This window comes from Macrobrachium nipponense, chromosome 13 (genome assembly GCF_015104395.2).
Source record: "Macrobrachium nipponense isolate FS-2020 chromosome 13, ASM1510439v2, whole genome shotgun sequence".
In the NCBI taxonomy this organism is placed as follows: Eukaryota; Metazoa; Arthropoda; class Malacostraca; order Decapoda; family Palaemonidae; genus Macrobrachium; species Macrobrachium nipponense.
In genome coordinates, this window is record NC_087206.1 from 83,012,447 (window position 1) to 83,034,611 (window position 22,165).

Sequence of the window (22,165 nt, forward strand, 5' to 3'; positions counted from 1 at the left end):
TATATATATAGATATATTAGATATATATATATAAGATATATGTATATATCATTTATTATAGTTATATATTATATATATATATCTATATCTATATATAGTATTATTATATATATATATATATATATAGATATATATATATATAGATATAGGATATCTAGATATATAGATATATATATATATATATATATATATATATATATATATAATATATATATATATCTATATATATATCTATATCTATATATAGATATTATATATATATATCTATATCTCTATATATATTATATATAGATATATATATATATATATATATTAATCTATATATATATATATATATATATATCATATATATATCATCCTTAGCTGAGGATACCCCTCTCCCTGATACTTAGTTATCCTGAACCTCTTCTTACAAAATCTGCATATCTCTCCTGGGGTGTTAAGAAAATTCTGGATAATCTTGATAGCTGGGTTAAAGAAGACCCTGGTGGTTTCTTCCCTCTGTTTTTTTAAATAAGTATCTAGCGCGTTGTCTCCCAAGTTTAGTAGATTCTGTATATTTTTACGTCAACTTAGTACCTTCGCAGATGCGTGCAGACTTAGTAATTCAGTGCCTGTTCCCAATAGTGGTATATATCTGCAGGCTCTAGTAGCTACGGACCAATCTCTCTTCTCCGTGCGCTCTCCAAAGTTGCTGAAAAACTTACTTTAAGCCACTCTATAAGTATGTTGAATCTAAACGAGTATTAGCAGATAGTCAGTATGCACATAGGAATTAGTTAGAGAGGTTGAACGGCAAAATTGAAGAAGAAAGGCAGCGGGAATGGAGATGAAGGAAAAGGCGAAAAAAAAAAAAGGCAGCAGCTGGGTGCCGAAGGAACACTGCAAGCACCATTTATCAATCAGTGCTTTTGGCAAGGGAAAGCCTAGCGCCTCAGTGGCGTGGTCGGTTTGGTCTTGGACTACCACCTTGGTGGCCACGAGTTCGATTCTCGGGCATTCTATTGAGGAGTCAGAGATGTATTTCTGGTGATAAAAGTTCACTCTCGACGTGGTTCGGAAGTCACGTAAAGCCGTTGCTCCCGCTGCTGAATAACCACTGGTCCCATGCAAAGTGAAAACACCATACAAACAAACAAGCAAAAGCCTCCCAGTCATGGGACAAGCAATTAAACCACAACAGCTGAGCTACACATCCAATCAGGCATGTATGTGTCAAGCGGCAATTCTCCAATTTGTGGAGGACAAAAAGTGGAATATTTAGTCACCTGGGTATTATCCGGTAACTTCTGGTTCTTAATAGCCAGATGTTATGGCACCTGTTTGAAAAACGTAACATCTGGTCTGGCTTTAAGGGCGTTTTTATTGGGCCGTCCGGTTTTGTTACAAGATAGCTCGAGGTAGTCTAGATTATTCCTCCCGTTTGCTGCCTGCCATTGTCTCTTAACTCTCCGTGGAAACACACAAGAGAAATGTGAGTTTTGAAGCTTGTAACTGCATCGATTTCTTTTTTGTCTGCAGCGGGGAAAAAGTTTGATCATTAATCGCAATTTTCCAAGTAGCCCTTCTCCTTCCACTCCTGTTTCTTCAAAAGTGACGCCTGGCTTTTAGTTAAAACATTTTCCCCTCAACCTCATTTCCAATCGTACTGTGCAAGGCTGAGTCAGATATCTCAAATTTAGACATTAGGAAATGATGTCATATTGATGAAGTGAATAGAAAGCTACTTGAATACTCGACGTTTAGCAATTTTAAACTTTGTCAGTGTAAGGAATACGAAGACACTGCAAAAGTGCGGGCATTAGCCCAACTGATAAAAAGCCATTAAAATCCTCTCCGTAGGGTAGTGCCGTCAGTGGACCTCATGCAGTGCACTATAGGCATTACCTGAGGTTCTTGGCAACGTGCCTTCCTTAGGCCCCTAGCTGCAACCACTTTCGTTCCTTTTACTGTACCTCCTTTCATATTCTCTTCATCTTACTTTCCAGCCTCTCCGAACACTTGATTCATAGAGCAACTCCGAGGTTTTCCTCCTGTTACATCTTTCAAACCTTTTACTGTCAATTTCCATTTCAGCGCTGAATGACCTCAGAGGTCGCAGTGCTTGGCCTTTGGCCTAAATTCTACATTCAACTCTATATTCAACTCCATTAGAATCGTAAGGGATTTCAGTTTTAATGGATTTACCAGACATAAAAGCCTAGACAGTTCAAATATCATTTCTTCTCGAAACTGATATCTAACGGTACCAACTTCCACACATGAGAGGCGGCATTCGTACTCGAGTCGTGATAATCAGAATCTTATAGCGAAAGAATTTGTAGCACACGAGATGCTCATTTGATTGTGAGATAGAGGGAACGATGTTCGAATCGATGCACAGTTCGCAAGTGTGAAAATAAACACAAAAAGAATGAAAAGATCTTTCGTTACCAAAATGATACAATTTCGCTTTTAGCTGTCTAAAATTTCGTGTTTACTTCAAATCACTGGCAAAGAGAAGTAATTTTGTCGGGTCATTTATATATATGTATATATATATATATATATATATATATATATATATATATATATATATATATGTATATGTGTATATATACATATATATATATAGTCTCAGTAATTGGGCGGCTACTTGGAAATCTTAGCTTGATGATGAATAATAAGTGCCAAGACTAGGAAGAACCATTCTTTTCTTTATATTACGAGCTTTCGAGGTTTAAAACCTCATCTTCAGGCTGAAAAATGACAAGGATGAGAAATCACTAAAATTACATTAAAATGAATTGTCTGATTAAAAGCTTCAGTAAAAACACAAAATAAAACGAACATCACATACAAACTAAAAATTTAAAAATTACGAAAAAACTAAAACAAAACGCAAGTCATACAAAAACAGTAATAAAAATGAAAATAATATGAAAGGTAAACAAACTACACTCAAAAATAAAATGGCTAACGACCCACTTTGTGTACCTACTATGAAACTATATGATAGCTAGTTGAATACCGGACGAGTTGTTGTTCAATTCCGGTTTCATTTTCTTAATAAACAGCGACTCTGAAATTAAAAGGTCCAGTCTATTTGAGCAAAAAGACAGTACTCTAAAATCTAGGTGAGTGAAAGGATGGTCCTGTGCTAAACTGTGATCCCTTTTGGCAGAAAATGGTGGTTTAGAAAGAGGAAACCTAGTTCTAACGGAAAGACCTCTGTGTTCCAAAATTCTGTGTCTAAGCCAGCGGGAACTGGATCCCACGTATCGCAGACCACACTGCGAACAGGTAAACAAGTAAACGACACTCGAATTAAGGTCCACAGGAAGAGCAGCCTTCTCCCTCAAAAGTGATCCTACAGTAAAAGGGTTAGTAAAAACAAATCTGAAACTAACTTGAGGAAAACTATGCTTAAGTATTTCTTGCAACTTTTTTCGTACCAAGTAGCTACTATGACCAAGGAAAGGCAATTTAATATACTTTACATCTTTACTAGCAGTACTGTGCACTGGTCTGGGACAAAATTTCTCATGTAGAAAATTTTTCAGAACTTTGTAAAAGACAAATACGGGATAAGAATTTTCTGAAAAATAATTCTGGAGGAAGACCATGTCTTGAAGAAATAAATTAAAATCACAACAGACATTGTAAGCTCTATTTATCATAGTACGTATTGAATTAAAATCACAACAGACATTGTAAGCTCTATTTATCATAGTACGTATTGAATTACGTACTGCGATACGTGGGATCCAGTTCCCGCTGGCTTAGACACAGAATTTTGGAACACAGAGGTCTTTCCGTTAGAACTAGGTTTCCTCTTTCTAAACCACCATTTTCTGCCATAAGGGATCACAGTTTAGCACAGGACCATCCTTTCACTCACCTAGATTTTAGAGTACTGTCTTTTTGCTCAAATAGACTGGACCTTTTAATTTCAGAGTCGCTGTTTATTAAGAAAATGAAACCGGAATTGAACAACAACTCGTCCGGTATTCAACTAGCTATCATATAGTTTCATAGTAGGTACACAAAGTGGGTCGTTAGCCATTTTATTTTTGAGTGTAGTTTGTTTACCTTTCATATTATTTTCATTTTTATTACTGTTTTTGTATGACTTGCGTTTTGTTTTAGTTTTTTCGTAATTTTTAAATTTTTAGTTTGTATGTGATGTTCGTTTTATTTTGTGTTTTTACTGAAGCTTTTAATTAGACAATTCATTTTAATGTAATTTTAGTGATTACTAATCCTTGTCATTTTTTTCAGCCTGAAGATGAGGTTTTAAACCTCGAAAGCTCGTAATATTAAAGAATGTTCTTCCTAGTCTTGGCACTATTGTTCATCATCAAGCTATATATATATATATATATATATATATATATATATATATATATATATATATATATATATTATTATATATATATATATATATATATATATATGTGTGTGTGTGTGTGTGTGTGTGTGTGTGTGTGTGTATAGTGTGGAATAAATTAACACAAGGTCGTGGGTGCACGACCATTAATAACGGTACAGCAAGTGTTACAAGATAATATTTGGACGGTAAACAAAATTCCTTCTTCTTCTTCTTTTTATGGACGGTAAAAATCGGTCTATCATATTTCGTTCTCAGCTGTTGTACCCTCACGGAATATAAAGCAAGCCAGGTATTTTCCGGTACGTTATGGTACCTGACAGCCACACATGTTGTGTTACACTTGTTTGTGAACACAGAAACAGGTAGGTATATAAAAAAAGCTCGAGCAATTGACGGAGATATTTGTAAAACAATTCTTAGAGCTCTTGATGCGGTGTACAGTATTCCTGCAATATCCTCCCTCCGTGAGGGGGTATTGCCGTCAGAGGACCTCATGTGGTGCACTGTAGGCATTATTTAAGGTCGTTTGCAACGTCCCTTCGGCCCCTAGCTACAACTACTTTCATTCCTTTTACTGTACTCCTTTCATATTATCTTTCTTCAGTCTTACTTTCCACCCTTTCCTAACAATTGTTTCATGGTGCAATTGCGAGGTTTTCCTCCTGTTACATCTTTCAAACCTTTTCACTGTCAATTTCCGTTTCAGCGCTGAATGGCCTTACCTGCTCCAGCCTAAAAGCTATAAATCAATCAATCCAATATCCTGCTGTTTTCTAGTGCCATTTGAAAAAGCAATCCCAGATAATTGTGAGTTTCGAAGCTCATAATTATAATTGCAATCGGAAGGCCAACAATTGTCTATATATATATATATATGAATATATATATATATGTGTGTGTGTGTGTGTGTGTAGAATCTACTGGTAACTTTTTTACCAAATACAAATGTAATTGTAATAGCCATAATGCCCTCTTAACTTCTTGTATTCTTTGGATACGCTCGTCTCTGCAAAGCCTGAAGATCCAAGTTCAAAGGAATTTGAAGACATTGTGATGTCCGGTACCGGGAAGCGAACCCGAGTCCCATAATCACAAAGAAGTCACGTTGCCGACCTGACCACGAGTAATACCTAGTTAAATCCCTTTTATCCAAGTATCACGTGGTGAATGTCCAATTTATCCAGGTATTACTGTAATGACAGTCCCTTGTATCTAAGTATTACTGTGATGACTGCCCCTTTTATCCTGGTATTCCTATGATGGCTGCCCCTTTTATCAAGGTATTACTGTGGTGACTGTCTCTTTTATCCAGGTATTACTGAGATGACTGTCCCTTTAATCCAGGCACTACATCATGTGGTCCATGAACTACTAGATAGGCCATGTTCATGGACCACATGCTGTATATAGTTCATTAAGCACATGGCATATCTAGTTTAAGTACTACATGACATTTCTAGTTTAATTACCACATGGCGTATCTAGTTTAAGCACCACATGACGTTTCTAGTTAAATTACCACATGGCATATCTAGTTTAAGTGCCACATTACATATCTAGTTTAATTACCACATGGTGTATCTAGTAGTTTAAGTATCACATGATGTATCTAGTTTAATTTCCACATGGTGTATCTAGTTTAAGTACCACATGACATATCTAGTTTAATTACCACATGGCGTGTCTAGCTTAAGTACCACAAGATGCATCTAGTTCATCACCACATGGTGTATCAAGTTTAAGTACCACATGACGTATCTAGTTCATGCAGAGCATGGTGTATCAACGTAGTTCGCGCACCACACGACCTATATAAAAGTATAAGCTTAATTAATCCCCAGATTAATTCACTAAAGCAAAAATCAGCTTTGTTATGTTATCCAATTCAAATTAAATAGAATTTATCTATAAAATATATTATTAAAATGAATATTCCCTTTTTTTAAACAAATCATTATAAGGAGTTAATTAAGAAAATAAGGCTAATCTCATGTAAAAATCAATGAAATTTGACCCATGGCCATCATTTGACCCAACTCAGATAATTAGGGTAGGTTTCAAACGTGTGCCCTCTCCCCCTTCCACTTCCCTCTTCCCTTTGCAACTTTTGTGGTAAATAAACTCTACGGGTTTATCACACCTCATTTCATGTACCCGAGACCATGGAAATATATTATTGAAAATGCTTTTCAGTCACCACAGTAATACCTGGATAAAATAGACAGTCGCCACAATAACATCCGGATAGAGGTGAAACTTTACACGTCATGTGATCTACGATGTGTGAACTAGATATGTCAAGTGGTGCATTGGATTTGATATGTTATGTGGCGCATGGACTAGGTATTCCATGTGGTGCATGAATGAGATACATCAAGCGGTGCGTGAACGAGGTACATTAAGTGGTATGTGAACTAGATACGCCATGTGGTGCGTGAGCTATGTACATTAAGTGGTACGTGAAACGCCATTGTGGTAACTTAAACTTAGTACATACGTGGTACGGTATTAAGTGGTACGTGAAACGCCATGTGGTGCGTGAACTAGGTACATTAAGTGGTACGTGAAACAGCCATGTGGTGCGTGAGCTAGGTACATTAAGTGGTACGTGAAACGCCATGTGGTGCGTGAACTAGGTACATTAAGTGGTACGTGAAACGCCATGTGGTGCGTGAGCTAGGTACATTAAGTGGTACGTGAAACGCCATGTGGTGCGTGAACTAGGTACATTAAGTGGTACGTGAAACGCCATGTGGTGCGTGAGCTAGATACGTTAAGTGGTGCGTGAACTAGATATGCCATGAGGTGCATAAATTAATTTAACTCCCAAGTCAATGATGACAAATAAACTGCCTAGATATAACGTAGTTAGTGTTTAGTACTAGTTTATGTGAGAGAGAGAGAGAAGCATAATACTAACCAACGCCTTTTAACTCTTCCAATAGCAGCTGCCCAAATGCAGCCGACAACTCCTCGAGATGACGGAGGTGACCAGAGGCTGCAGACCAGCGGCTCCGTCAATGGTTCCCTATTAATCCGGACCTTAAGGTCGTGCATCTGTCGACCGAAATTCTGGAAGTACCTGATTCTGGCCGTTATTTTACTGTTGGTCGTTCAGCTGTCTCTCACCACGCTCTTCCACAAAAAATATGGCTCCATGCTTTACGTGAGTTTCACATTGCAAAAGTTTCTTTAGGCCTGTGAGTCTAGTTGGTTGACCTAACTTGACTGAATGTTGCAGTTTATTGTATATGAAACACTTATGAGAGAGAGAGAGAGAGAGAGAGAGAGACTGACGTTGTTTTATCCTTTTTAACAGTTGCTATCGGTTCAGGGCAGGTTTCGGTGGAAAAATGAGACTAATAGCACCAGTCCAAATGACACAGAAACCTCAGGAGCCTCTGTCTGCGACAAGAAAGAACTTTGCCCTACGGTACCCCCTAACTTAGGTATTTTTCTCCATTTTTTTAATATTTACTAAATGAAAATATAATCATTTGTATACGAACACTAACTTCAATGTTAATTGTAATTACAATCACAAACAAGCATGTAAAACGCACCGTTACGGACATAGACAAGTATGACGCTCCTGATTGGCTCTTGATAAGCCAATCACAGGGCTGGAAACTCTCAGTCTCTCTCGGGAGTTCACATAGGCAGGGTGTACGTTACATCTCTCCTGAGGTATACGTCTTTCAGGAGAGGTGGAACATACATCCTGCCTATGTGAACTCTCTCGAGACTGAGAGTTTCTAGCCGTGTGATTGCCTTATCAACAGCCAATCAGGAGCATCGTAAGGGACTGGCCTAGACGTCAAATGCACGGTTGATGTGAATCTACTATACTGAAATATATCAAACAATCACTTTCCAGTTGGCGTCCTCAAGATAAACACTACAGTGCCATCTATCGAAGAGCAGGAAAGTAATTCCTCTAAGCTGGAACCAGGAGGCAGGTACAGACCAGCCGAGTGCCGGTCGAGACACCGTGTGGCCATCATCATCCCTTACAGGAACCGGGCCTATCATCTTCCTGTGTTTCTTTATCATATGCTTCCAATACTCCAGAGGCAGCAGCTAGATTTTGCCATATATATCGTTGAGCAAGCAGGTCAGTATGTTAGGGGCAAGTATGAAGTCGTCTTTAAAAGCTGCTGGGACTGGCGAAATTTTCACAGAAAGAGAAATTTTAGTCGAAACTTAAAATCAAATGAAAAAAATAAGTTGTAAATTTAATTATTAATAAAAAAAATTTATCTAACTGTTACCCTGATTAAATTTTTTATTTGAGGCATCGTGGTAAAAATTCTCCTGAAGAAATGGCTTCATAATATCTTAGATATCATTCATGGCAGTTTCGTAATCCAACATGCTGGTTCCATTTCTCATTGGCTCATTTAATCTCGTATTACCTATATCCCTAAAAAGCTAAATATCAGCAAGCAATAATTGTTTCCTTCACCAGTTGCTAGCACGGTCTAATGCTATGTTTAATTGCTACTTCTTTCTTCTTGTTTCATTTAACTTCAAAGGAATGAAATATATCCAAGTTTCATTTCTTACTAAAATGAGCGTTATGCCTGTCTGTCCGTCTGTCATTCAATCACGGCCAATCGGCTAGTCCAATGGGCATGAAACTTGGCAGGGTAATAGTGGGGATCACTAAGATGGTTCATAATGGGGTTTCATCCTACTTCCCCAACCCTTCGAAGGGGGTGGGGTAAGAAGGGATTGCCTGAAACGTAGCTGGTTTTGCCCGTGAAACAGGGCTGGTTATGCCCATAGACTTAGTTATTTTACGAATTTATCATACATAATTTCTGTATACATATGTTTGCTAGTATATTTATTTCACACAATTTGTTGATGTTAATAGGGAGGTGTGAGGAAGGGGCCAGGAGGTAGAGCAACGAAAAGGAAAGAATGCTGTCTTTGCTGTAGTGTTCAAAACAATTGCCCATAGCCTAGGTGACATTATCAAACCGTGAAGGGTTTCCAATAATTGTACTCTATGCTCAGTGCATATACTCTATTTTTTTTCATCTGTCCATCCGCCTGTGGTGGTCGCGCATGGGAGCACTGCCTCTCGGGCTTTAAATAGTTACGCTGTCTAAATTTTAGGCAAATAAAAGGACATCTGGGGTACATTTGCAACTGAAAAGTGTTTTAATAATTTACTGCATGCGAATTACATCGTTAATATTCGAAGTAGGATATTGTTATTATTGTTGAATGTAAGCTGAATGTAAGTATCTAAAGCCCGGGACGCAGTGTTACCATACGCAAACACCACAGGCGGGTGGACAGATGGAAAAAAACCGAGTATAGCTAGACACCTGTTACATCTTAGCAATGAAGGAAACTGGAGGGAAGAGACTGAACTGTATCAGAAGCTTTGTTGAAAAGGAATTGTAGTGACAAATGAACTTCAATGTCAAGCTTCACCGTTCAGCATCCCACTTGGACTTATGAACTGTCGGGTAGCTGATGCCTTGATGCTCATAGCTTCCTCCGTGGGGTGAGACAAAGATGAATACTCATTCTTCCAGTGACTTAGATGAAACTTAGACACTTGCCTACATTAAGATAAGCCCTAGTGCTGGAAATACAAAAGCAAGGAGGTCAGTCAGAAATTGAGAGCAAAAGAACTGATAGAAGAGAATTATAAAAATTGAGATTAGAAAATGCCAGGAAAGACAAACTTTCACGACTGGCATCAGGTTGATAATGAAGACCCATAAAACATTTACAAGAAGGAAATGAAATCTGATAACCATCAGTAAGGCACTACCTCCAAGAGAAAGTGTGTTAAATCTCTACTTACAAAGGAAGAAAGGAAAAAGAGAAATAAATACAGTCTCATCATCGAGAGGAGAATACTCATACATTACCTGAAGAATAGAATATAAATGGTTGATGAGCAGAAAGCTCTTCATTGCTGGCAAGAGCTTGAAAAGCATAAGGAAAGGTTGATCATGCAAGGAAGGGAGAAAATGCTGAATAAACAAATGCATGGCCAGTACCAGAAGAGCTTAAGAAGTACACTGAAGGTATGTTGAGGCAGCACAAACTCAAACACTACAAAATAAGGCAGATGGCTAAATCCTTTATGTGCCGTAAGTACAAATAAGCTACGCTGATCATAGCTACATACCCATGATAAGCTCAGAATGAATACACTAGAATACCCGCAAAGATAATACCCTACCAAATACAGACAACGGTACACCCATACCCATAGCAAACAACAACCCAAGGAATTCTAGAGCCATAATGTACAGGCTGACCATATGATACAGGCTCCAAGGCCTGATGTAATCTTGGTAATTAATGAAACCCGGAAAGTGACTTTGATAGATATAACCATGTCACAGGATAAAAGATTGAGTGACAAAGGAAAAGAAAAGATAGACAATGTACCAATACCTAAATTTGTAAATAAGGAGACTGTGGGAAGTTGGTGTGTGTATTACCTACCTAACATCTTGGGTGCTCAGGCAGGGTACTACGGGCTGCTTATGAGCAAGAACCCGTGCTGGCATAAGACCAGCTTAATCTCAGACAACAAGGCAAGGTAGCGGGCCTCACCTATGTGGTTTTGATCAGATCCTTTGGCAATAATTTATTTTCTTTGAGCATTGGCTGATCTAATACATAGAAATTCTGGAATTAACATATGAAATGTTATGTGTGCGGGTATGAAGCACTTTCCATAATCAGATAAATTCATTAAATATTTTTCATCCAAGTCCCTTGTTCTGATTTTGGAAACCATACCGAATCAGTTGTCACTACGCTATGTTAATGAAATTATTCCATGTTAGAAATGAATCACAGAAAACATTTCTGTTATCAACTCTTGAATATTTCCCGGTAACTTTATTGTTAATAGACCTTAAAAAGTTGTGCTTACTCCAACGGGCCAAAAAGACAATATTGACAAAAAATCACTGTCATTTTTCTGTAACTAGATCGCACAGAGGGATAAGTAAGAGAACGTGCAATGAATTTCTTATACGTTTCCTCTCTTTCAGGAAACGGAACATTCAATCGGGGAAAGTTGATGAACGTTGGCGCCTTGGAATCTCTCAAGCTCTATTCGTACGACTGTTTCATATTCCACGATATCGATCTATTGCCAGAAGACGACAGAAATCTTTATACTTGTCCACAACAACCACGCCACATGTCTGTAGCCGTCAGTACGCTGGGTTACAAGTAAGTGTTCAAGAATGTTATGTCGCCCATTTCTACTTTGATTAAATTCTAGATTATGAAATCAAAACCGATATTTCTTCGTACACAATGTTAGAAAACAATAGTTTTAGAAGTAGGCTCCAAAGCCAATTTTAGCGGATTATGTGAACACGATGGTGAAAATTCAGGAACTGCAGTTTATACACAACAAAATTGTGCAAACTTTTTATTTTCAAGTCATGTAGTTGTTGACTTTGAAAAAAAAAATCTACTTCAGATTTAGAACTCAGCTGACAGCTGGGTATTGTGTTACCCTTCTGGAATAACAAATTGAAACATTCCAATCAAGTTTACAAAGACTATACCAAGCAACGTTGGAATACTAAACGGACTTACTAAGGGTGGATGTTGTATTTATTCTTTATTAAGTTACTCTCTTCGCTTCCAACTAGGTTTGTAGATTTGAGTGGAAAGCAATTGACAACCTCATTTCTACTATATATATATATATATATATATATATATATATATATATATATATATATATATATATATATATATATGCTGTACAGAAGCCAGTAATTCGTGTATTTATATACATAAGTGTTACGGCCTCTGAGAGAGGTCCGCTTCAGGCTCGATATGAAAAAAATAGAAAAAAAATATTTCAACACCAACAGTTGAAACTGGGGATACGAATATAGAAAGAAACACTAACACAACAAAGGTTTATTTACAAGCTTTACATAAAAAGGCGAAATCTTACACTGCATGAACATGGGGAACAGCGAGGTAATTCAAATACTTGCTAGCTGGTTTAGTGACTCGAAGCGATGGCTTCACAGAAGGAGATCGGCGATTGCAGACGTCCTCTTGACTCCGTATTGCAGAAAATAAAGTCTACACTTGATACTAGAAAGGCAGGAACTCTCCAAAACCTCTAGCAGGACATTTTCTTCTTTGAAGTCTGCTCAACGTCGGGATAACTCGGTCGTCCACTCCTGAAGATGACTAGACCAAAATCCAAACAACTCTCGAGCAACTTTTCTTGATCCTTCGTCGGTCCCTTTCTCTCTTATCTCTCCCGGATGATCTCTGCTGCTGCTGATCTCTCACTGATAATCTGATCTGTGGCTCTTACTGAGGATATCTCTCTGTGACTAACTGGTGATCTCTCTTTTACGATTGCTGCTGCTACTACGACCGTCGTATTTATACGGCACTCTGGGGGCGGAGCCTATGGCGAACGTCACAGGCTCCCGAGATTACTAGAACTTCTTAGAAGACTCTCGATGGAATATTGCATCATATTTCGCTGCGTTTCTCCCGCCACTTAGGCGCGTGTTGCGCACCACAACACGCCCGACGATTCCAGAACAGCCGCGAAAACAGGCGCCTCCAACACGGGCGCGAAAGCCTTCTTGTTGCCGAACTTCTCGAAAATGCGTTTTCCTTTCCTTTATCTTTACTGATTTTATTTTTTCTAAAGAGAAGCAAGAATTAAACAGCGGGGAAACAATTCTGCATAAAGTTTTAATACTTCTTCGTTCACTCAACCACTCAGGCCAAAACAGAAAACAGTCATTAGGCCACTCATTCTGAGAAAAATCTCTAGAGGCTACTAGCTATAACATTATCCTTCTCTTACTTTTTTCGTTTTCTGAACTCTGATTAAACCTTTGAAAGACTAAGACACCTCTTGCGTCTTTCTCACGCCACTTAGGCGCGTGTTGCGCTAGGCATATACGCCGTTCATTCATCCAGAACATTAGCTCGCGAAAATTCGGGTTATCCAACACGGCTGACCACAGAAAGCCGTCCTTGTTGCCGAACTTCTCGAAAATGCGTTTTCCTTTCCTTTATCTTTCTTTGCTAGGAAGCAATTACCATCACAATAAGATATTCAACATATCCAGCGTTCAGACGCCATGATAAAACTTATATTTTCTTTCGTATTATTTTGTTAAAAAGTGTTGCTAAGAGATGTATCTTTCCATCTTCCCTAAACTCATTCCCAAAATGTAGTTATCAAGTTACCAAGGCTTTCTCTACCTTGGAGGAATGTATCACTATAATATTTTTTTTTTTGGTTTAGGGCATAACTCAACAACTCCAGTGATCCCCTAAATTCAACAGTTGGCATGCAATAATCCATGTTAACATGGAAATGGCCAATAGATCTACATAATTAATCTTAGTAATTCCATAAAATGAATTCCTCTAAATTTTTTTTAAATGGATGGTGACAGGTTTACTGCCGAATAATGAGAACGTAGTTTCTTTATGGAATAGTTTTGTCCTTTGGACTTTCAACACTGATTTTGATATGAATAGCTCTTGCTACTGGTTAAAGTCTTATTAAAAATATAATTACATCAGCTCTTGCTACTGGGTAAAGTCTTATTAAAAATATAATTACATCAGCTCTTGCTACTGGGTAAAGTCTTACTAAAAATATAATTACATCAGCTCTTGCTACTAGGTAAAGTCTTAATAAAAATATAATTACATCAGCTCTTGCTACTGGTTAAAGACTTCTTAAAAATATAATTACATCAGCTCTTGCTACTGGTTAAAGACTTATTAGAAATATAATTACATCAGCTCTTGCTACCGGTTAAAGTCTTATTAAAAAAAAAATACTTACATCTGGTTCAAAAGCTTATTGGTATGTACATCGCAACTGGCATTCTTTGCTTTAGGCATAACTGGTAAAAACAAACTACACCGGCCCAGATATAAGCCTGTTGCATTCAAACACTGTTGAGAAAAGTAATACATGAATAACATGTAGTATACCATTAGCGTTCAGTCATGTGTTCTCAAAAAAAAAAAAAGAGGTATATATAAAATTTCTGAAACTACCGTTTGTGTCCTAAGGTGCATTGAAACTTGCTAAAGCTTGATATGCAATCTTGCATTCTCCGGCCTTTCCCAATTCGTTTTATTGGAGATGTTGTTGCAAACTCCTGTAATTGTAAATTGTCAGTGCTGAATGCTTCTAACCAAGGTATGGCGGGTTCAAAAATATTCGTTTTGGCATACACAAAGCGCAGTGGTTCCCAAACTGGGGGAAATTTTAAGCTACCAGGGGGGAAATAATTACACTACCTACTAACTAAAAAAATCTCAGATGGATTTACTCATGTCTGAAGACAAACAAAAGTCCTTTTATTTGTTACTACTTACCGCTCTCTATGGCTATGCCGTTAGTTGTTACTAACGGCATAGCTCTCTATCCACTTTACTCTGTAATTATATGTTTATCAGTATATTTGTACATTTGAAAAATAAATGAGCAAGTAGTCACAGTGTGTTTCAACTACTCTTTCCCTCATACACATGAAGGGGGAAATCTGGATGGTTGAACTTGATGCAAGGGGAAATGACAGAAAAAAGTTCGGGAACCACTGCGATAGATCAATATTTTAAGGGTATACTCGTGTATTACTCAAACTTCTATTTCATCTCACCCTCCAGGCTACTTTCACCTGACATGTTTGGTGGCGTATGCGCGATGACAGTTCCGCAGTTCAAGGCTGTCAATGGCTTCAGTAACATATTCTGGGGCTGGGGAGGTGAAGACGATGACATGGCCAACAGAGTAAAGTTCCACGGATTCGTAATTTCTCGTTATCCTGAACCTATCGCCCGTTATTTGATGCTGAAACACCAGAAAGCTGTGCCGAGCCCTGGCAGGTAAGACGAATGTTTTTTTTTTTTTCTTGTCTCCTCGTGAAGCAGCAGTTCCTTGCATCCTCTGTGAACTCAGATTTGAAGCAGTTGCTTGAATATCTCTGTGAAATCAGATTTTGAATCAAGTGCAGAATCTGTATGAACTCATTGCGTAGAAGTTGCTGAATCAGTATGAACTCAATTGTGAAACAGCTGCTGAATCTCTGTGAAATCAAATGATGAAGCGGGCTCCTGAATCTTTAAGAACTCAGATAGTGAATCTCTGTAAACTCAAATTGGGTAGCAATTCCTAATTCTGTATGAACTCAAGTAATGGAATAGCTTTAGAATCTCTGTGAACTCAAATTGGGTAACCTTTCCTAATTCTGTATGAACTCAAGTAATGGAATAGCTTTAGAATCTCTGTGAACTCAAATTGGGTAGCAGTTCCTAATTCTGTATGAACTCAAGTAATGGAATAGCTGTAGAATCTCTGTGAACTCAAATTGGGTAGCAGTTCCTAATTCTGTATGAACTCAAGTAATGGAATAGCTTTAGAATCTCTGTGAACTCAAATTGGGTAGCCTTTCCTAATTCTGTATGAACTCAAGTAATGGAATAGCTTTAGAATCTCTGTGAACTCAAATTGGGTAGCCGTTCCTATTTCTGTAATTGGAACTCAAGTAATGAATAGGCTTTAGAAATCTAACTTGCTGGAACTCCAAATTGGGTAGCAGTTCCTAATTCTGCATGAACTCAAGAAATGGAATAGCTTTAGAATTTCTGTGAACTCAAATTGGGTAGCCGTTCCTAATTCTGCATGAACTCAAGTAATGGAATAGCTGTAGAATCTCTGTAAACTTAAATTGGGTAGCATTTCCTAATTCTGTATGAACTCATGTAATGGAATAGCTATAGAATCTCTGTAAACTCAAATTGGGTAGCCTTTCCTAATTCCGTATGAACTCAGATTGTGAAACGGGTCCAGAATCTCTGTGAGCTGAAATAGCAAAGCAGTAACGGATTCTCTGTGGACTCTAACTTGCCAAATGAAGGTTTTGCATCATCACATTGTATTTTAAAAAAAGCTAAATCTTTAATTTGGATTCATGAATTGACTGCAACATCTTATTTTATTATTATTGTATTTCAGACGATAGTAGCGCTTCATAGCATAGACCAGTAAAGAGCATTCCAGGATACATGTATGTCACTTCTACTCCAATATGCAGTGTATAACTTCTCCAACTTTGCCTTGCTCCATTCTTCACCTTGCTTGATTAAGAGGAAATCCTTTGGGAGAGCATTCTGAAAGTCTGTCATTGTTTTTTTATTGGTTTAGCTGAACTGCTTTTCAATAATGTCAGCAACCATAATTTTTAGAGGATTTGTGTCATGAGAATTCCCAGTACTATAATTTTTAGAGGATTTGTGTCATGAGAATTCCCATTACTAGATTTTTAGAGGATTTGTGTCATGAGAATTCCCAGTACTATAATTTTTAGAGGATTTGTGTCCCATGAGATTCCCATAACTATATATAATTTTTTAGATTTGGTGTCATTTGAGAATTCCCATTACTAAATAAGAAGATCTTATGTCATGAGAATTCCCAGTACTCTACATCTGTAACTATTTAACTCCTTTACATTGTTAATTGGTTCCAGCATGATTTTTTGTCCTTTTTTTCTTTTTTTGTAATGTGAATTCGTTACAGTAGCTTCCTAAGCGCCTCAGTGGCGTGGTTGGTATGGTCTTTGCCTGTCACCTCGGTGGTCGAGAGTTCAACTCTCGGGCATTCCATTGAGGGGTCAGAGATGTGTATTTCTGGTGATAGAAGTTCACTCTCGACGTGGTTCGGAAGTCACGTAAAGCCGTTAGTCCCGTTGCTGAATAACCACTAGTTCCATGCAACGTAAAAACACCATGCAAACAATAGCTTCCTTATCTAACTTGAGTGTAGTTACTCAGATGGTTTATAACAGGTCCTGAAGAAAAACGGTAGACAGGAACAAAAGTAATAGGAACTCATTCCTATTTATCTGATTCTAAATCTTCTGTATTTAGTATACAGAACAGAGTTGAATAATTTAGTATTGTATATGGTATCAAGAATTGGCCCTGCAATATGTTGTTCTGGAGAGAAAAATTACATTTATTTTCATCTGTATGTTCATATAATCATGGACAGAAGCATCTCATACAGTGTAAGCAATTTCAACAGATGCAGTGTAGAAACTTAGTGCCATATACCTGAAACCATTAAGTTTTAATAATTTTGCGTTTTTTCTTAAATACCCTCGTAAGGTGAAGAGTTTACCCTATATATTCATCTGAGAGTCCAACAAAGGTGTCAGGCTCCAGCAAATTTTGGTTTGTGAAAGAGTGAAAGTATTGAAATAAATCCGATTTCATATCTATAATTAAAGTTGAGACTCGAAAGGTAATAAGTAGTCTGCCTGGATGAAAAAAAAAAATTCTCTCTGAGAATGTGAGGTGTTGTCATCAAATTTGCAAATGCAGATAGATAAAATCTTGATGTATTTTGGGTTTCTTTTCAGGTTCCAGCGTGTATATGAAGGTAAAAATAAGCTCACGACAGAAGGTTTAAACAATCTCAAATACAAAGTATTGGATGTGAAACTTCATCGGCAATATACGTGGATTTTAGCTAACATTGAGACTGCTTGATCATTAAGCTTATCGAAAATTCACATATCTTTGTGATTGTAGTATATTTATAATAAAGTTCCTTATGTCCTTCACATATTAACACCCTACTGATTTACACATCTATCTATCTATCTATCTATCTATCTATCTATCTATCTATCTATCTATCTATCTATCTAAACAGGGATTTATGTTAAGTGGGGAATATCCTTTGAAGTGACTAATGAGAATGTAAGGAGAGCAATTAAGAGGCAGGAGAATGAAAAGACACCAAAAGTTAAAGAGATCACAAGAGGAATGTTGAGGTACATTGGTTATAGGGTGACTGATTGGTTGACCAGGTTTTGTAAGGTATGTCGAGATGAAAGAAAGGTTGCAGAGGAATTGGCGAGATAAATAATTAGTCCTCTTATAAACGTAATAGACTCGACTGTAAGCATTGTGGGGCCAAGATACTCCTCAATGTACCAGGGAAGTTGTATGGTAGGATTCTGACTGGGAAAGTCAAGCAGAGGACAGAAGGACAGACAGTGAAAGAACAGTATGGCTTCAGACAAGAGAAGGGGGTATGCAGTTCAGGTTTCCTTTTTTGAAACAGTTATGTGAGGAGTTCGAAAGTAAAGTGAAAATGTTGTATGTGGCATATAAGGATCTAGAAAAATCCCACGAAGGAAGTGACATAGAAACAATGTTATTGAGACTGATTCAAAATTAATATCATGGAAATGAAGCATATATTAGAGTATGCTGGTATGAGAGTGACTTGTTTGGTGTGAGCGTGGTTTTAATACAAGGGTGTGTGACTTGGTTTAAGTTGCTAATTATCTTTATTGATGGAATAATGCAAGAGGCCAGAGAGAGGCATCCTGGATATAGGTGTAAAGTTGAGTGATAGGGAAGGACTCGTGAGTGAAGTATGGAATATTGCTGTTTGCATATGATGCTGTTCTGATTGGGAATAGTGAGTAGACACTGTAGAAGCCAGTAAAACAGTTTGAAGGTATTTGAAGGTGTTTGCAAGAGGAAATTGTTGAGAGTAAATGTGACTCAGGATAAAGCAATTAGGATGAATGGAAAACTGCATGATGGAAGAATGTTAATATGTATGGTGGAAGAATGGAAATATCCTATTCATATAAGGTCTTGGTATAAAAGAAATGTATCATGATTGGATGAAAGAGGAGGTTTTCATGGTAAAGAAGGCAAGAAGGGTGGTAGTACAGTGCATATATAAAGACACTGAAGAGAATGCCTGTCTACGGAAGCCAAGGTGTCAGTGCGTGAGGGGAAAGTTGAGCCAACACTCTTTTATAAGAGGGAAGTGTGGATGCTGAATGTGAGTGTGAACAAAGGTTGAAACGGCTGAAACAATATTTACTGAGCATGCGTTGTGTAAGAATAATTTTGTTAGAAATGTGGAGATTCGTGAAAGCGGTAAAGAGGTTGACGAAGGTCAAGGAAGAATAAGAATTTTCTGAAATGGTTTGGATCTGAAGGGAAAAGAGACAATGATAAGATGGTGCTAGAAGGAAAAGGCTGCAGTGTTCTAAAAAGCACTAGAATAAATACAAAATAAGGGAGAATGATGCAGTTTGTTTAGGAGCTCCGTCATGCAGATAATGAGTTTTCTGTGTAGCTTTGAGGAGAGTTTACAGCACAAGGGGTTCATCCACGATTCAGCATGTGAAGTATGAAAGTATCTGATGCGCCTCAGTGGCGTGATCGGTATGGTGATGGCCTGTCACCTAGGTGGCCGCGAGTTCGACCCCTGGGCATTCCACGGAGGGGTCAGAGATGTGTATTCCTGGTGATAGTTCACTCTCGACGTGGTTCGGAAGTCACGTAAAGCCGTTGGTCCCGTTGTTGAATAACCACTGGTTCCATGCAACGTAAAAACACCATACAAACGAACAAACAAATGAATGTATCTGACATTAAACGACTTCTGGGCAGCATTCTCTTTCCATGCTTGTTACCAAGAAAACTTTTCGTCGTTCTCTCCCCTCTACAAAGCTCCCTGTGTCCATTTATTAAAACGGCTTTCTTGAAAATATCTAGAGCCCATTTCTCCTCCTTAAACTGATTAAATTTGAACTGTCGACAGTGGAGCAATGATGGAATTTCTTGTACCTGTCAGAGGCTTACTGTTTACCTTTTCATGTGGAGGAAAGTATTTCAATTAGATGGTTAAGTACAAAAATAAGTTATGCATTAGAAAAACACTTTTAAACGCTTGACAGTTATAGCTATATTTACTACAGATACTTTGATTGTTAAGCATTAACAGTAATTAAAGAGCTATAACCTCATATTATTTCTTGACCATTGAATAAAGTGGAAATCACAGCAACAGTACTGAGGCAAAATTTGAATCGAATGCGGAAAAGTTAAGCGGTCTAAAAAATAGAAGTTTACCATTAAATAATAAGTAACGTTTTCTTCAATAAAAAACATATAACGTTTTCTATTACATATTAATGGGTATTACAAGTTTTCAATTGCCGAGATATCTTACGGCAAGTGGATGATATTAAAAACCATTGTATTGGTCAAATATAGACAAAAATGCTATGAATAATTTATAATCCTAAGCTAATGAGCCTTTATAACATCGTTGTTCAATTATCACCAAATGTCTCCCGCAAAAAAATAACGAGAGTAGAGTACTACATCAGAAGTAAGCAGGGAAAGGCAAGTACTCATGTAATTGTACGGTGATCCTGTGACTTTTCCAGATGGTATTATATCCTCTGGTCTCATAAAACTGAAGAAAAGACACATTTTTAACACGTCAGGCCAACATTTCCCTCCACATACATGATATAAAATTCAGAATTCTAAAGCCAGCTTGTTTTTTGGTAACTCAGGTCACAACTCTTATCTTCTAAAAGCCTCCATTTTTCAGGCATGTCTATTTCCATCCAGCCATGAAATTTAGATAGAAACTGTTTGTCCAATCTACACTTACACGCAGGAATCTTATGATGAAAATAAATGTACTCATCTCCAATCGAGTGTTTTACTAGCTCAAGGTTACCATGAGGGGAGAAAGTAGCCCCTTCAATATTGGTCTTATCCAGTGCAAGGGAAATTCCTTGATGAACTTAACAAGTTGTGCCTAAAGTTGAGGGGCAAATGTCAATTTAAACCAAAGAAGTAGAAGTCATGAAAAATGGAGAATTAGCTACTCGGAGAAAAGTAACGTGTGGAGAACTTTTCTTCCAGTAGCGCCAATTTTAAATGATCTCCACTTTGCCCTGAAAGGTTAGATGTGGCAGTTCATGGGTCCGGTAATAAATAGACTTCTCTGTTAGTGATACTTCTGGGGAAACTCTGTTCTGGTTATGGAGTTTCGGGATGGCCAAACTTTGGTGCTTGTGAGGATTGTGTTTTGTCAGGTCTCCAAACAAGAGTGTTGAGAAGCGAAGCTGAACTTTGCACAGGCATCTTATTAGATAGAAATATGGCACAAGCTATTCTCAGGCACCGATGGATACCAAATTTAGCATCATTTTTAAAGAGTGAATAGCGAAATTGTTTAGACATGGGTGCAAAAGCCATCTGTTTTACAACCTAAAAGTTTTGAAGTGGGATTAATGGTGTTGAATCCTGTCTGCGCTGCATGATAAATAGACTGATCGTTGATCTCCTTGAAACCTGTTAGAGAAGGTAACAGCTTAGTGATACAAATACCAGACTGGAGCACTGACTGACAGGACATCAAAGGGTTTTTTAGAAAGAAATTCATTTGGCATAGATTAATGCCTGAAAACCACCGTGCTCCTATGGTCCGCTGCTCAAAGTAAGGTTTACCATTGTATTTACACATGGTAAAGAGATATAGTTTCTTCGAGATCCGCAGTCAATAAAGCTGTTTTCCAGCAGTCTAATGTGGATCCAGTTTTCTGTAGGATTCATCTTGCCATTTCAAGAGATGGCACTCCAGCCATTCGGCAGTGCGTCTGAAAGAGGCCCTGGTTCTGTAGTTGGACGATCTAAATGAACACCTACAAGGTAAACTGATACCATCTTAAGTAAGGGTCTCACGAGGATTTTGTATCAAATACCTTCTTAAACAAGATTATCTAGCCCCTTTCTCATAAGATATTTCCAGCAATTTCCTTCAATCCATCTCTGACCAGTGTTCTGGAAGAAGTACTTATAGTGACCACACGTGATCAAAGCTGTCAGGAAGTTGTAAAAACTGTTCAAGAAATATAAGATGTCGAAACGGTCAGCGTAGAC

The 22,165-nt window shown here is 37.7% G+C and overlaps 1 protein-coding gene across 1 annotated transcript; it reads left to right on the forward strand.

Moving 5' to 3' along the window:
* Positions 1–1,372: 1,372 nt before the first annotated feature.
* LOC135225151 (beta-1,4-N-acetylgalactosaminyltransferase bre-4-like) lies at positions 1,373–20,916 on the forward strand. Its single transcript, XM_064264382.1, has 7 exons — positions 1,373–1,474; positions 7,318–7,538; positions 7,692–7,821; positions 8,250–8,486; positions 11,410–11,593; positions 15,053–15,271; positions 17,809–20,916. Exons 2-7 carry the CDS (start codon positions 7,329–7,331, stop codon positions 17,936–17,938), a joined length of 1,110 nt encoding a protein of 369 aa, XP_064120452.1. The 5' UTR covers positions 1,373–1,474; positions 7,318–7,328; the 3' UTR covers positions 17,939–20,916.
* Positions 20,917–22,165: the final 1,249 nt, after the last annotated feature.